Source organism: Gouania willdenowi, chromosome 6 (assembly GCF_900634775.1).
Source record: "Gouania willdenowi chromosome 6, fGouWil2.1, whole genome shotgun sequence".
In the NCBI taxonomy this organism is placed as follows: Eukaryota; Metazoa; Chordata; class Actinopteri; order Blenniiformes; family Gobiesocidae; genus Gouania; species Gouania willdenowi.
In genome coordinates this window covers 30315510-30332511 of record NC_041049.1, presented here as the reverse complement: position 1 = coordinate 30332511, position 17002 = coordinate 30315510, and the positions used below count along the sequence as shown (strand labels likewise).

At 40.6% G+C, this 17002-nt stretch overlaps 1 protein-coding gene across 2 annotated transcripts in view; it reads right to left on the bottom strand.

Moving 5' to 3' along the window:
- The window catches only part of LOC114466173 (cGMP-inhibited 3',5'-cyclic phosphodiesterase A-like), a 139953-nt gene extending 123044 nt beyond the window's left edge, over positions 1–16909 (bottom strand). The window contains exon 1 of one of the 2 annotated variants that reach the window (XM_028451730.1): positions 16042–16909. In XM_028451730.1, the coding sequence (XP_028307531.1) occupies positions 16042–16863 (822 nt within the window). In that variant the 5' untranslated portion in view covers positions 16864–16909. The remainder of the gene's footprint in view (positions 1–16041) is intronic. The other variant, XM_028451731.1, reaches the window with a different exon arrangement.
- Positions 16910–17002: the final 93 nt, after the last annotated feature.

Sequence of the window (17002 nt, the reverse complement as noted above, 5' to 3'; positions counted from 1 at the left end):
ATTTTCATGTGCCTTTTTTTTAGAAAATAATTTCATTTTAAGTGAGGAAATAAATTAATAATAATAACACTAATAGAGTGACCCACATGCACTAATATACTCCATGAAATATCAGCTCATGAACTCTTTGAGTCAGCAGCTATTGTAGCCTTTTTTAATGTGTCTAGTGTTGATGTATTAAGATTTATTTGTGTTTGTAAGGAACCTGTTTACACTTTAGGTTGGGAATTGTTTTATTTATTTATAGTTTTTTATTTATTGTGATGTTTATCATTATCGGGATATTTTTTTTTGTCCATAATCCCTAACACACACTGTGCTGCCCTCTATCAGTGTTGTGTGAATTTTACTGACTGTGCTTTTTGTCCTTGTAGACTTGCCGTAGTTTCATTTTCCAAAGAAGCAGGCCTTGAAGCAAGCTGTTGTTTTTACTCCTCATTCTTTCATTTTTTCTTCACTGAACCCTAAAGAGCATATGTCTGTAAGTAATGCTTACACTTTCACAATTGTTACCTGACATGGTCTGCTGCAAACATTAACAGTTGTGTGGAAAACTTCAAAAAACGGGAGTGATGCTAATGCGTTAGCCAGTCAATGGCGTTTTCCATGTTAAGTTAGCATTGAGCTAATTGCTAGATTTCTCTAGTGGTTAATCCATGATAATTTCAGCACATATTAATGTTTACGTGTGTTGTGCATAATAAGTAATGACTCAGTGTTTGTTTATGTGGTAGAAAGAGTCAAAATACATTACAAATATGTAACATTATTTTATTTGTGTGTTGTAGTTTCACAGTGCTTCTAACAGTAAACATCTTAAACGTAACTGCTGACTCCTGGATGTTTATTAAGGAACCTGTTTAGCTATCTGCCAAGCTAGAAATCAGCTCTCCATCCTAGTAAGGGCAGAATAGTGAAAAGAGAGACGCCTAACGGCTCACAGAAAAATGGATCTTCGAGGAAACACACAGCCCCCTCCTGTCACTCAAGCTGCAATAAACACGATGGACTATAATGACGACATATTTGAGATGCGCTCAGTATGTTCCAACACCTCAAGGGCCAGTCAGCGTTCCACAGCCAGTGTCGTTGCAGCTAGGGCGCGTGCAAAAGCGGAGGCAGCACGTGCACAAGCACTGTTTGCACAAAAGGAAGCAGATACGATTAAAGCACAAGCATACATTGAAGAAGAGCAACAAAAGGCCGTAGCAGAGGCTGCTGGAAAGAAAGCGGAGATACACGCCAGTCTGTACAAGCTGAAGCTGGAAAGCGCAGCTGCAGCTGCCATCGCTGAAGCTGATGTTCTGGAGGCAGCTGCTGAGAATGAATGTGGAGAGTTAGATTGTGATCGTCTAAAAAAATGAATATGCTGAGCATAAGTACATGAAGAATCCAAAACCTGAATCTTACGAGACTCAAAGCTACGAGAACCCACATCAACACCAATGCGCCGGCCAACAACGAACGACAGTGAGAAAACGGTAGAAAACGGTAAAGAGGAGTCAAGCGAGATCAGCTGCTATGAATTCTGTGACTAACCTGCTCAGCAAACACTTAAACTGAGGGACGATGCTACTCCATATTACCTTCACGATCAAGATCCATCCAGTGCTGGCCACCTGAAACACGGTTGCACGGTTTAAATCCACCCAAAGACACTTCCAGCCAAACAACGCAGCCACACAATACAGGACCATTCAGCGGTAGCTACCAACTTCCTCCGCCAAATACAAGTGTTTTCTTCTAGAACCAAGGAGCCCAGTTCATCATCTACAACAGATCTGGCCAAGTATTTAATACGTCGGGAGATAATAAGCTCCGGGCTGCTAAGATTCGACAATCATCCCGAAAATTATTGGGCCTGGAAGGTATCTTTCTGCAGTTCTACAGATGACTTAAACCTGACATCGAGGGAAGCGCTCGATCTGCTATGTAAATGGCTTGGGCCAAAATCATCCGAGCATGCAAAGAGAATACAAGCAGTCCACATCCATGATGCAGGAGCAGGCTTTCGCATGGTATGGCAGAGGTTCAAAGACTGCTATGGCTCACCGGAAGCAATAGAAAATGCACTCCTCAAGAAGGTTGATGATTTTCCAAAAATCTCAAACCGAGACAATCAAAGGTTGAGAGAGCTGGGAGACATTCTGTTAGAGCTTGAAGCTGCCAGGACAGATGGATTTTTACCTGGTCTCAATTACCTGGACACATCTCGTGGCATCACTCCAATTGTCCAAAAGCTGCCTTACTCCCTGCATGACAAATGGGTCTCTCTAGCATCTTGTTACAAGGAAAATCACCGGATACCTTACCCACCTTTCTCCTTCTTTGCAAAAGTTTGTTTGTGATCAAGCCAGAACACTCAATGACCCAAGCTTTGCCTCACTCACAGGTGGTTTGAGTATGGGGAAAGCAGAGTATTCCTACAAACACAATGTGAAGACGCCCATCTCTGTCAAAAAGACAGAAGTCTCGATAGACTCGAACAGCAGCCCTGACAGTCCCTCAGAGAAAAGGATGGCTGACGCAGACAAACAGGGTCCACTACACAACAAACCACACCCCCTCGGTAAGTGTTGTGGTTTTAGGAGCAAATCCTTGGATGAGCGGAAAGCATATCTCAAACAGCTGAATATTTGCTATAGGTACTGTGCATCATCCAGTCACCTAGCTAAAGACTGTGGAAAAAATGTTCAGTGCAGAGAATGCAAGAGTGACCGTCATCCTACTGCACTACATCCGTGGATAACAGAGATCTCTGCAGCCACAAGAGATCAAGGCGAGGAGCAAGAGGAAGGAGCCTCTCGAGCAGTCACATCGAAATGCACCGACATATGTGGAACTACAGTCAGGTCAAGATCATGCTCCAAAATCTGCCTCGTCAGAGTTTATCCAGCAAGCCAGAGAGATAGAGCTGTCAAGGTTTATGTTGTCTTAGATGAGCAGAGCAATAAGTCCCTGGCGAGATCAGACTTTTTCGAACTCTTTGGTATTACACAGGGCACAGCAACATATACCCTGAAGACCTGCTCTGGAGTTATTGAAACCACAGACCGACGAGCTAACAATTTCATCATAGAATCATTGGATGGTAGAACTCACATTCCACTTCCCGCTCTAATCGAATGTGACATGCTCCCAGATGACAAGTTGGAAATTCCCACACCTGAGATCGCCAGACACTATTCACACCTCAAGCGGGTCGTAGACAAGATCCCAGCTCTAGATCCCTCTGCAGCCATCCTTATCCTGCTTGGTCGAGACATACCATGGGCACACAAGGTTTAAGAACAATGCAATGGCCCCCACGATGCTCCCTACGCCCAGCGTCTCGACTTGGGCTGGGTGATTGTAGGAGAAGTAAGTCTTGGGAGAGCTCACAAACCAGATCGTGCCAATGTCTACCGAACCAATGTGCTGAGTAAAGGGTGTACATCTATGTTTGATCCTTGCACCAACAGTCTCCACATCAGAGAGATGTTTGATACTCCAGTGCATCACCATCATTTTCCAAAGGTGGACGAGAGGACAGACCTGTTTGAAGAAAAAGACGGTCTTGGTGAAGGAGTCTTCCAGCGCACACCACACGATGACAAGCCTGCCATGTCCGTGGAAGATAAAGCCTTTCTGGAAATAATGGACACAGAGGTCTTCATGGACAACTCAAACAGTTGGGTGGCACCACTACCCTTCAGAGAGCCAAGGCGCAAACTTCCTAACAATAGGACACAAGCAGTCAAGCGTCTTTCGACCTTACGCCACATGCTCGGGAAAAAGCCAGACATGAAGGAACATATGGTTACTTTCATGCGCAAGATCTTTGAGGAAAGTCATGCGGAACGAACCCCACCACTCAGTGGAGGACAGGAGTGTTGGTTTCTACCAATATTTGGAGTTTATCATCCACATAAACCAGGCCAGGTACGAGCAGTGTTTGATTCCAGCGCTAAACATGACGGTGTCTCTCTCAACGACATCCTGTTGAGTGGACCTGACCTGACCTAAACAATACACTCTTGGGAGTTCTCATTCGCTTCTGTAAGGAACCTGTGGCGGTGGCAGCGAATATAGAACAAATGTTCTACCGCTTCAAAGTCTGTAAGGAACACCACACTTTCCTACGTTTCCTCTGGTTCGAGGACAATGACCCTGCCAAAAAGATCACAGAGTACCGCATGACCGTACACGTATTTGGCAATAACCCTTCTCCCGCTGTTGCCATATATGGCTTGAGAAGAGCTGCTCTGCAAGGTCAAGAAAAATATGGCACAGAGGCAAAACAATTTGTTCTAAGAAACTTTTATGTTGATGACGGACTTACCTCATTCTCCACCGACAATGACGCTATCCAAGTCTTGAAAAGGACCAAAGAGATGTTAGCCGAGTCAAACATTTGACTGCACAAAGTAGCTTCAAACCATAATGCAGTGATGGCAGCCATTCCACTTGAGGAACATGCTAAAGAGCTGAAAGACCTGGAGCTAGGGGTGGATCCTTTACCCCTGCAGAGGAGCTTCGGTCTCAATTGGCACCTTCAAACCGACAGCTTAACCTTCTTTGTCTCTAGAGAGGAGAAGCCATTTACCCGCAGGGATATTCTCTCTACAGTCAACTGCATATTTGATCCCTTGGGGTTTGTGGCTCCAGTAACGGTACAAGGCAAGGCTCTAGTCAGGGAACTGTGCACCAAACAATATGGATGGTATGCTCAAATACCAGCTGAAAAGGAGACACAGTGGAGGTCTTGGAAAGACTCACTCAAAGCACTCGAGCAACTCCACATTCCAAGACCATACCTACCTGTTTCCTTGCTCGCCACACAACACAGGAAACTATGTGTCTATTCCGACGCGTCCACTGGCTTACCTCAGAGCATGCAACGAGGAGGGACACAGCCATGTTGGATTCTGCATGGGGAAATCCAAGTTAGCACCATGTCACTCCCATACTGTGCCCCGTCTGGCGCTTTGTGTGACCGTGCTCGCAGTTGAGCTAGCCAACATGTTAGTGGATGAGCTAGCCAACATGTTAGTGGATGAGCTAGATGTTGAAATCCACTCAGTGAAGTTCTACACTGACTCTAGAGTTGTCTTGGGCTATATCTACAACACCAACCGAAGGTTCTATGTGTATGTTGCCAACAGGGTCGCACGCATCCGGAAGTCATCACATTCAGAACAGTGGCACTTTGTCAGCACGGACCACAATCCTGCAGATCACGGTACACGACCAGTACCAGCGGCGCTTTTGGGAGAAACTAGTTGGTTTTCAGGACCCTCCTTTCTCAAAACAGTCGATGGAGCTACGTCTATCCAGCCAGAGCATTTTGAGCTTGTTGAACCAGACTCTGATGTAGATGTACGCCCACTGATCATTATCTTTGCTACAAAATCTTCTGAAGCTCTGCTTGGTTCACAAAGATTTGAACGCTTTTCCAGCTGGAAGCTACTCACACATGGGATAGCCAAGCTTATTCAGAAAGTCAGAACCTATTCCCAAGCTCCGGAGGGAGACATGCCAAAAGCAGATGAGTTTATACAGGCAAGAACAATAATTGTCCGGACCATACAGCAAGAGCCTTTTAAAGAGGAAATCAAGAGCCTGTCCAAAAGCGATCCCATCCTGGATACTGATGGTGTGCTGAGGATTGGCGGTCGCATGTCATCAGCTGCAATCTCTTGGGAGGAGAAACATCCGATAATCATCCCTAAGAACAACCACATTGTTACATTGATGGTGAAGCATTACCATAACCCTAAAGAGCATATTTATGTAAGTAATGCTTACACTTTAAGTTAATTGTTACCTGAGATGGTCTGCTGCAAACGTTCATAGTTGTGTGGAAAACTTCAAAAAACGGGAGTGATGCTAATGCGTTAGCCAGTCAATGGCATTTTCCATGTTAAGTTAGCATTGAGCTAATTGCTAGATTTTTCTAGTGGTTAATCCATGATAATTTCAGCACATATTAATGTTTACGTGTGTTGTGCATAATAAGTAATGACTCAGTGTTTGTTTATGTGGTAGAAAGAGTCAAAATACATTACAAATATGTAACATTATTTTATTTGTGTGTTGTAGTTTCACAGTGCTTCTAACAGTAAACATCTTAAACGTAACTGCTGACTCCTGGATGTTTATTAAGGAACCTGTTTAGCTATCTGCCAAGCTAGAAATCAGCTCTACATCCTAGTAAGGGCAGAATACACACCTTCACACGTTGACCAGAAACCCAAAAAACATTCAAACTCCTTCAATAACGATAGAAAACCATTCAAAATTAACAACAAACCAGAAATATCCACATTATTTCTGCAGACACTACTGTGAAGATCAATTTGGGTCCAACTTGTTGTTGAATTGAAGAGTGGCCAGTGACTGGTGTTATATTTAATATATTCTCAAACAGTATAACGGTACATTACTGGCCTGACTGTGTGTACAGTACTACAAAATGAGCAGAGTGCTTTAAATAGCAAAACCCGTGTTAGTCATAACTAAATCCAGCTGTTTCAAACACTCACTGGAGCTGCTCAGTCTCTTTCTTGTCCTCCTCACCTCTTCTGGCCACAGAAATAATCAATTTAAGACAATAATGCATTGTTTTGTCCTACGGCTGCATCACATTGAGTCACAAACAACATGTCAGCTCATCCAATAAAGGCGATACGAGTGGAATTCAGCAGCTAAAAGTGAAACTGTTTCTGAACACTCGCACTGCGCTTCACCTCCATACGGAAGGTAAGGATAATAACTGTGGCTGTGAATTGCATTAAAACGGTTAAAACAGCTATTAGCAATCATTGCTGGGGTTGAGTTAATGAAAATGATCATTCTTTGTTTCTGTTGCTCAGCTGTGCTGCTCTGATAACAAACACTATAGAATATTCCGGGCCTGTTTCCTCTGTTATGTAGTTTGGTGATTGCTGACATTCAAACGGCCATAACTTCTTAAATATTATTTAATTTCTATGTGTGTGACACCATTGGAAAGGTTAGAATCCACACTTTCAGAATGTGCAAATAACTCAAAACAACCCGTGGTCGACTTGTTCCTGCTTTTCTCATGCCATGTCACAAATATATAAGACGCATTAAAAACAATGAGGGGTACTTGATGTTTTAGAAATTCGGGGGGGAAACAAGACAGAAATGTTGGAGAACTATGCACGTTAACATACAACAAGGGCCAAAACCATTGAAGACCGGTAGCTGCTTGGCAGTAAACCAGTCTGTCTCCATCATGACAGCTCTCACTGGCTGACTTCTGCCCTGCTCCCAGTCACCATGTGGTGGATGCATTGTGGTCCCTGAATGTGTGTCTGACCCCTCTGAGGGAGGCTGGAGCCCCCATGTTAGTGAGGTGATGACGAGTGCGGATCAGCACAGCCTTGTTTACACATTACAGACCACACAGACAAGACGCAGCCGCAACAACATGTGCACACCATGTGTGTCTTAATTACAGACAGCCAGTGACTGGTCAACTGCTCAGCAGCCCCATCACACATGAGAGGGAGCAGGGATCGTTCATGCTTAGTCATACCAGTACTAATATGAGGCAAACAAAGCAGTGTGCAGATGGATCCTGGAGAGAGCTGCACACCAAGCATAAAAAAGGCAAAAACATTGACATCCTGAAATAAAGACACGTCAGTAATAGGCTGCAGAGAATACGGCCCACACAGAGCAGCGGTAATTTAGACTAAAAATCTTTGTCATAGTTAACGGTGACTACATGTTTTTTAAGTGACAATAAATTAGAGGTCGACCTATATATCGGCCGGGCGATATATGGACTTTTTACCATCACCAGCCCTCCCTAAGGAAGGATAAGAAACACTTTATTATAGGGAGGATATGAAAACAGAGGGTAGTGTTACACCTAGGTGAGGGGGAAGGGAACAGGGAGGAGAGACTCAAGGTAGGAAATGGAAAGGGTGAGGAGGAGTTTATTATTTTAAAGTGAGAGAGAGATGTGATGTTATAGTTGTGCATATGGTGACAAGTGTGAAGCTTAAGTATAATGGTGGTGGCTGTGAACAGAGGAAAGGAGTGAGTGGTTATAACTAATACAGGTATTTATTTTAAACTGATAACTTACACATTGTATATTGTTGTCATGCTTTACTGCTAATTACCCGTCCTGTACTTTTTGTTTTACTTGGTTGTGTACGGGTATATTTGAAGTTCAATAAATGTTTTATTGGTGTATTTAGTTTAATTTCTAATATATACATTTAAGTCATATGAGTGTTTCAATTGTCTTTAAAAAAAAAAGTATATCAGCCTCAAATATCAACTTCCAAAATGGCTTTTTTTTAAATTGGTATCGGCATCGGCCTCTGAAAATCCCGTATAGGTCGACCTCTACAATAAATGACTACCGCTAATTTGAAAAATGCAGGTTAATAAAAACTATATCAAAATTTGTTAATATTTATGTTGACTAATAAAAACTAAACTATAATTCTGTCACATGGAATGAAATCCAATCAGAACTCATGTGATCTTACGCACTGTTTACATCAAATCTGTCGGTGTGTATTTACAAACACTAATACCATCCAATATTAGGTTTATCGATCTTTGACTCAAATGAATCTTTAAAAAAAACAACTTTTATTATGTATATTTTAGTCAACTAAAATCTTAATGCCACTACTGGGAATGTAATTTACTACAGCCAAAAGTGTGCTGTTTTCAACATGAACTTGTATATCACTGTTATCACACTCTGAGTAAAACATCCAGAATCTGGAAGGATGGAAGCATTTTAACCCCCGATTTCTTTACTTTTAAAATTGATCTTTTTTTGTTTTTGTTAGTTTGGGTTTTTGTTGTTTTTGTTTTGTTTTTTGTTTTTTGCTTTAAAATTACTTTCTCATTTATTTGATAAAAATAGCAATTTAAAAAAATGATGTAATTGTTATACAAAACTTAACTGGTACTATCCAGAACACTTTAGTTTAAACTACCAGTGAAGAATATATGATACAATGATGATTCTAAATGGCTGTTAGAGGCCACATGGTATGTTGATAAAAAATAAAAGGCAGGGGAGTCATTTAAATACACCAATATTACAATAAATGTACACAGTATAATATACAATCATTCTAGCATGTATTTCACTAATTATTAACATATTTGAAAGTTGTTTAGGAAATTTTAGAGAAATTCACAGTGACATTATTGTGGCGCGTTTGAACCCAGAACAGGAACATTTCAATTAAAAAAATGGACTAATGAATTAATGTAAGTATCACTGTTTAAATCAACTTCGATTTTAGTTTTGTTCTCACATTAGTGCAACTGTAAACAAATACATAAAGATAAAATAAGTCCCATTAAGCTATAACATTATAGTTGCTGCAGATTAAGATCAGCTGTAAGTGTTCTACAAGAGAAAAGAACACAATTTGAGTTTAATGATAAAGAATTAATAGTGTTTTCTAGATTCTCAATGCATCAGTTTGTTAACACAAAGACTTAAAAATACAACAGGTCTCAGTGTTTTGTAAATGAGACCCCATTGTCTCAATGGGACTGGCTGCCGGTCCCTCACTGAGCACCAAGTGAGATAAGACAGCAGAGCACCTCAGTAGAAGATCATGGATTAATGTCTCAGCGGTTCCTCCTAAAGGTGTAGGAAAAAACTAATTTGGCGATGTAACCCAAACAACGTCCAAATTTATTTTTTAATCATGTTTTTTTTAACCATTTAATTGCGCGAATATATGCATAGCACTTGAACGCTCACAGACCTTGTTAAACTACCTCACTCCTCAATGCATATTAGCTTTGGAAGGTGATTGCACTTTATTTTCATAAAACAGACACTTTTTTTAAAGAATTTAAGAGCTTATAAGAATCTGTTGTAGAAGCAAAAGTTAAACTTTTTAGAAAAATGTAATTTGACAGTTTGATATATACCACTTTTTTCTGATATTGATACTTGAATTATAGTTTGATTGATTGATTATACTTTATTAATCCCCGAGGGGAAATTCAGTTGCAGTTACATCCCGACCAAGAAACTTAGATGAGAAATATAAAACAATGGGTAGGAAGAAGAGATAAAAAAAAAGGCAAAAACCAAACTAGGCCCTTGTAGAGAGGGGCGGAGTTTGGGATCATGAGAAAACTCTTCAGCAAACATTGCAATGAAAACACATGGGGGACAGGTACGGGAGTACTGGGGAGCAGCAAGCAAGAGCAGCGCTCCGTTACCATTTACTTGTTTTTCGCAAGTTTAAAAAAAAAAATTGTATTTTAGACCATTTTGTACTTTTACAGGTGAAATTTGTAATTATTGATATCATTAAATATTACGATTTATATCGTATTGTTTAGTATTGGGATATATTGTATTGTGACATGCAAATTGTCATTGTGTTATATTCATGCAATGCACAGCCCTAGTTCCTCCTGCAATGTGTGAACAACTGCATCTTATCCGGTGCTTGGTGTATTTGTAACACTAACGTGAAGAGCATGATTGTAAAGATCGTGAAACAATGTCTTATCTCAGTGGTTCTCAAACTTTTTTTGGCTGAAGTACCCCCTTTCGTTTCTTTCTGAATCTAAGTACCCCCTTCTGTCCAACTACAACATATTGCTTAGAAAACTGTTCAAAAACATCTATAGAGCACAATGATAGAATGAGCAGGTGATAACACACACACATAAAGAATCTCATTTTGTAAATAAGTGGAAAGAAACAGTTTTTAGTCCAGTGGTTTCCAACCTTTTTTGGATCGTGACACAATTTTGATATCAAGAATTTCTGGCGACCCCAAAGACATTTTTTTTCCTAGAATTACTTTTTTATCATGTTTTTTTTACTGCATTTTAGTTGAACTAGATTTCTATTTCACAAAGTAAAAGTATAGAAATACAGTTGCTTAAAATTGTTTTAATTAAAAAAAAGTAATTCATCTACCTATAAAAGCAAGGGAGGTCTGTGTGTGTGCGTGTGTGTGTGTGGATGTGAGTGTGTGTGGATGTGTGGATGTGTGTGTGGAGCAAATATCTCCCCGACGCGGTGCGAGTTCGACCTGAAACTTGGTCAACGGGTTCCAAATACCCCGAGTGTGTGTATCTGTTATTTTGGAGTAATTTGGTCATTTCAAAATGTTTATTTAAATTTTATTTCACTTCTGGACGGCCCTGAAATGAAACCTATTCAGCTTTTGACCTCAGGGTGTGAGGGGGTGCTAGCGCACCATCTGTTGAGAGACGACTTCCGGCATCCATCTTGATCACAGTTGAGGCGACTTCCGGCATCCATCTTGATCACAGTTGAGGCGACTTCCGGTATCCATTTTGAAGGCGAAACAGATGAACTGTGAATCAACTGCTATTCATCCACGTTCCAAATACCCCGAGTGTGTGCATCTGTTATTTTGGAGTAATTTGGTGAAGCAAAATGGTCAAAACATTAATTTTATAATTACGGCTCCCTCGGTAAGAGCGCGCTACTTCCGGTTCTGGGTTCATGACATCACCATGTCGCAGGTTGTTTGGGTTCAAAAAAACAAAAAAAGGTTAATATTAAAAATGTTTTTGTACCGCTAAAAGTCATTAAAGTTAATATTTCATGGTTATTTAATATTATTCCCGTGATTCCAAACTTCCTTTAAATCTCCGGTCACAGATTTCACTTCGTCCGTCGTCTCATGACTGTGAGCAGTGGCTGTGCTGACGGACGTTAGTCGACCTAATCACAAACTATCTGGTTATTCAGACAGAGTTCTGCGCAAGGGTAAGTGTTCTTATATTATTCTATGTGCTAAGAAAGGATGCTAGCAGCTACAATGTAAACAAACACACGCACACACACACACGGCTGATGCGGATCACACAGAGCCGTTTAGAGAGAGTTGCGACTTTGGTGTTGCAAAACGTTTATTTTTCGCGGTACTTCTGTGTCTCTCAGCAAGACGCGCGCGTGTGTGAAGATAATGCACGGAGAAGATGGATGTAGACACACACACACAGTATTTATAATAAAAATATACTAAATGAGTAAAATTAAACAAAAAACTAAACAATATTTATACAAAAAGTACACAAAATTACAACAGAAATGCATAAAAATATACAAAAATGCTCCAAAAACATACATTACAGAAAAATACATCAAACAAAAAAAAATTAAAATGAGTATTAAAAAACAACAAACACATTTATCATGCACATGTCCCATAAAATTAAACCATTTGCAAAACATTTATTTTTTGTGGTACTTCCGTGTCTCTCTTAGCAAGACGCGTGTGTGAAGATAATGCACGGAGGAAATGGATGTAGACACACACACACACACACAGTATTTATAATAAAAATATACTAAATGAGTAAAATAAAACAAAAATCGAAACAATATTTATACAAAAAGTACACAAAATTACAACAGAAATGCATAAAAATATACAAAAATGCTCCAAAAACACACAAAACATACATTACAGAAAAATACATCAAACAAAAAAAATTAAAATGAGTATTAAAAAACAACAAACACATTTATCATGCACATGTCCCATAAAATTAAACCATTTGCAAAACATTTATTTTTTGTGGTACTTCCGTGTCTCTCTTAGCAAGACGCGTGTGTGAAGATAATGCACGGAGGAGATGGATGTAGACACACACACACACACACACAGTATTCATAATAAAAATATACTAAATTAGTAAAATAAAACAAAAAACTGAACAATATTAATACAAAAATAACTCTACAATAACACTACAATGGCAACAAAAAACAATAATTATACAAAAAATGCACAAAAAGACAACTGAAAGATAAAAAATACACAATGATGACTTCAAAAACATACATTACAGAAAAATACAACAAAAATATGAAAATGACTGAATACACAAAACTAAATATTTATACAAAAAATACACAAAATGACTCCTGAATCACACTACAATGGCAACAAAAACCATAATTATACAAAAAATGCACAAAAACACAACAGAGAGATACAAAAATACACATGACTCCAAAAAACATTCATTAAAGAAAAATACACCAAACAAAAAAGTATAAAAGTGAGTAAAAAAACAAACAACAAACACATTTATCATGCACATGTCCCGTAGAATTAAACCAGGAAAATTGCACCCACATTTATACCCCTTATGCTCCCACATAAATGCATACTTCCGACAGGCACTGTACTAGTTTCAATTAATAATTAAAACTATTTAAAAATGTTTTTAATTTTTCCGAAATTTCAAGTGAACCTACATGGGGTCCCGATCCCTCGGTTGAAAAAAGCTGATTTAATAGGTCCTGAATAGATTCATTTCTATAGTTTGTATCATTTCCGGTCATATCATGCCTGGGGCGGGACCAAGACTAGTACTTTATTTGTTAATTTTCCACTTTCTCTCTCTCAAGTACCCCCTGCAGTGCCATCGCGTACCCCCATTTGAAAAACACTGTCTTATCTAATGCAGGTTTCCTCTTAATCACAGTAGGAGTTTCAAGGAGCATGCCGTGTGTGTGTGTGTGTGTGTGTGTGTGTGTGTGTGTGTGTGTGTGTGTGTGTGTGTGTGTGTGTGTGTTTACAGTAAATACAGCTGTGTATTTTTTCCCCAGTTCACTGCCCATTCACATACAAAGAGCATCCAAAGACTCACCGCAGTGACCCCACATTGAATTAATGAAGATGGACACTTAAATAAGCATCTGCTGTGACATCAAACCTAAATGAGAAAAAGCATCTGAGAGTCTTTTCACGGCTGATTTATGGAGCGTTATGTGTGTAAAGGCAACAAACAAGCCCACTGCAGCACTAACTAAGAGGCAGCGCTGACAGCGTAGCCTCTCATCTTCTAACCTCACCACACTCGTCGCTCACAACGGGAGCTTTGATCACTGCCACACTCTGCTTCCCATTCACATGCTCACTGTGCTCATCCATTTTCCACAGCAGACCTGTGTGGAGGTGAGTCCTCTCTTCCACACAGGTATGCATGTGTGTCAGTGCTGCCACATTCCTGCTGCTTACAGACTAAAACAGACATAGGCAACTGGCTGCCCGGGGGCCAGATTCGGCCCTCGGTCTAATTTTATGTGGCCCCCAAAGTAAATGTACAAAATGACAGAAAAGTACACAAAGCAAGAGCAAGAATACATTAAAAAACACAAAGAATTAAAACATTGCTGGAAAATACAGGAGAAGACAAGAGGAAAAACACAGAAAATACTACAAAAATGAACAAACAGTAATATACAAAATTAGTAAATTATACAAAATTACAGAAAATGACAAAAAAAAGTACACCAAAAGACTAGAAAAACATGAAAAATGACTCTGCAAACCCACAGTAATAACAAACAAGGAAAATGACAACAGACACAAAAATTACTCCAAAAAATGCAAAATGACAGCACTAACACACTGTATTACTACAAAAACATATATTTTACAGGAAAATAACACAAAAGGACAACAGAAAGGAAAAAATGCCTCATAAGTAAGACAACAATAAACATAAACAAAATGAGAGAAAAACACTTACTAGGGATATTCCAAAACAACTTTTTAACTTCCGATACGATACCGATATTGGCGCCTTGAGTGTTTGGCCGATACCGACATCGATACGATATCAACACGAATCATATATACTTTTATTACTTATTAATATTTTGTAGTGTGGAATGTTAGAAAAGGCTTGATCATGTGATGTCACTCAAACAGAGAACAATAGTCAGCAACAGTAGGGATGAGAAAAACTGACCCATGTATTATTATCCAATTGGTTACATACATTTTAACCTTCAACATAATATCTAGAGTATTCTACAACTGAATAAATTTAATATAACATATATCAAAAATTTTAGATGCAGTCCGATATTCCTTTTCTGGCTGATCTCGGACCGATATCCGATATCAATATCGGATCGGGACCCCCTAAAAATGACTATAAAAACTCTTTGTTCTTTCCTGTATTAGTCTCAGATCGCTCATTATACTAAATGCTGACATGAATGTTGATCATGTGGCCCTGCAATCAAACAAACACATTTTGTGAAAAAAGTTGCCTACCTCTGGACTAGAGGAAGCAGATATAAGGGCTGAGTGGCATTAGAGTGTAGGATCATGGTAGATGTGGCCCAGAGATCATGTGGATAGATGGTATATTGGACCAGAGGAAACTATCATTGTATCCTCAGCTCCACGTCCCATCCCCACAGAACAAAACCATCAGAAACCACAGAGTTTAAGATTTTATCCAAAGGTCATCACCTTCTACAGCTATTTTTTTTTAGTAAATATTGGAATAAATATTCTAAATAGAGTTCAGTTGGATCATACGAAAATCAGTTTAATGAAGTACAAACAAAAGGGAGGAAATCTACATTTCAGGACTGAGAGATACAAAGACACTATGATTTCTATATGATTAAAGTTACTTGTGTGATTTCTGTTTTGTGATAAAAGAAGAAGAAGAAGAAAAAAACACTCTTTGGATTTCAAATGGTTAGAATTAGGCCTTAAAAAATGATCCACGGTATTGCACATCCTCTGCAACGCTTCCAGATTTCCATCATTTCACCAAAAATGGAAATTCAAGCCGAATGTCCATTTTTGATGCTTTACACTAGTCCCTCTCTTGTAGTGGGTGTTTTCTCCTTTGCCTCTTCACTTCCACTCATTCACCATAATCCTTGCAGGTATAACATTGCACTAATGTTCCTGGTACACCAGCATGGGATATTCTAACTGTATTATTCAGTATTTTTCTTGTCCCGTTCTCTCCTTCATTTCCACTATAACTCCTGGTTGAATATAGTCTGGTTCTGCTGGAGGTTTCTTTCTGGTAAAGGGGAGTTAAATCTCTCATCGTTGCTTTTATAAAAAATGTTGTTGTTCCCTGAGGGTATAACTTACTTTAATATGATGAGTGCCCTGAGATGACTGATTCATTTGGTGCTGTAGCCTAAGAATAAGTGCAAACTGTATAGAAAACAAGGCAGAAATGAGGTAACGGGCTGAAACTTCCTACCTGGTCCCGTTGGATGCATGGCAGAGAGGTCCGGCGGTGGGACTTGCTGTGGGACTGACTGTGTGCCATGTCTGAGGCTATCACCGAACTGGACCTCCTGCGCCTCTTAAATACCGGCACCTCTTCCCTACAGGCTCCGGTCACGGGGGTGCAGCCCTCCTTGTGTGTGCCTTGGTTGGGAAGAACCCCGTCAGCATACCTCGCCAGTAGGATTCCCAGCACTCCCAGCAGGTACGCCACGCACGGTCTCCAGGCGGTACGCACGCTGTGCAGCGAAAACAGTGAAACGGTCCTGACGAGGCTGACGAACAGGATCACAGTTGTGCCCGGATCCAGCCGCGCTACCATGAGTGCGCACAGAAGCACGAGCACAGCCGCGGGGGTGCGTGCGAGGAGCCGTTCATCCGCTCCGTCCAGGAGACACCCAGCTGCAGCTTCTCCCAGGTGGGACAGTGTGAGCACGGACAGCGCGGTCTGGGTCCGAACCCTGCTGTGGAGCAGGTACAGGCCGAGCCAGAAGAAGGCACATAGGAGGGCGGAGAGTGGAGAGAGCGCCTTCCACACAGTGTGCAGCAGCTCCGCGGCGCAGCCTGAGAGCCAGTGAAGGAGAAAGGATCTGTCCTCCTCTGCTCTCCACTCTGCACATCTGAGCAGCACAGCGAGGGCTACCGACAGCGAGCCTACGCACGCGACCCCCCGCAGCCTCACCCACGACTCACAGCCTCTGTCACGGCACAGCGCGCGGACACGTGCTTTCATATAACCAGTGTGATCCAGTGCGTCTCGGCTTTGCGCACTGGCACCGTCAGCGTCTGCAGACATCACTCTATGTAGATATGAAGTATGAGGAAGTCTAAATGCGTGGTCGTGGGACAGGGCAGGAGTTAGCAGCAAAACAAACATGCTTTATTGTGCGCATTCCGATACGCACGTGAACCTCTCCATTTACGCACGGAGCTGC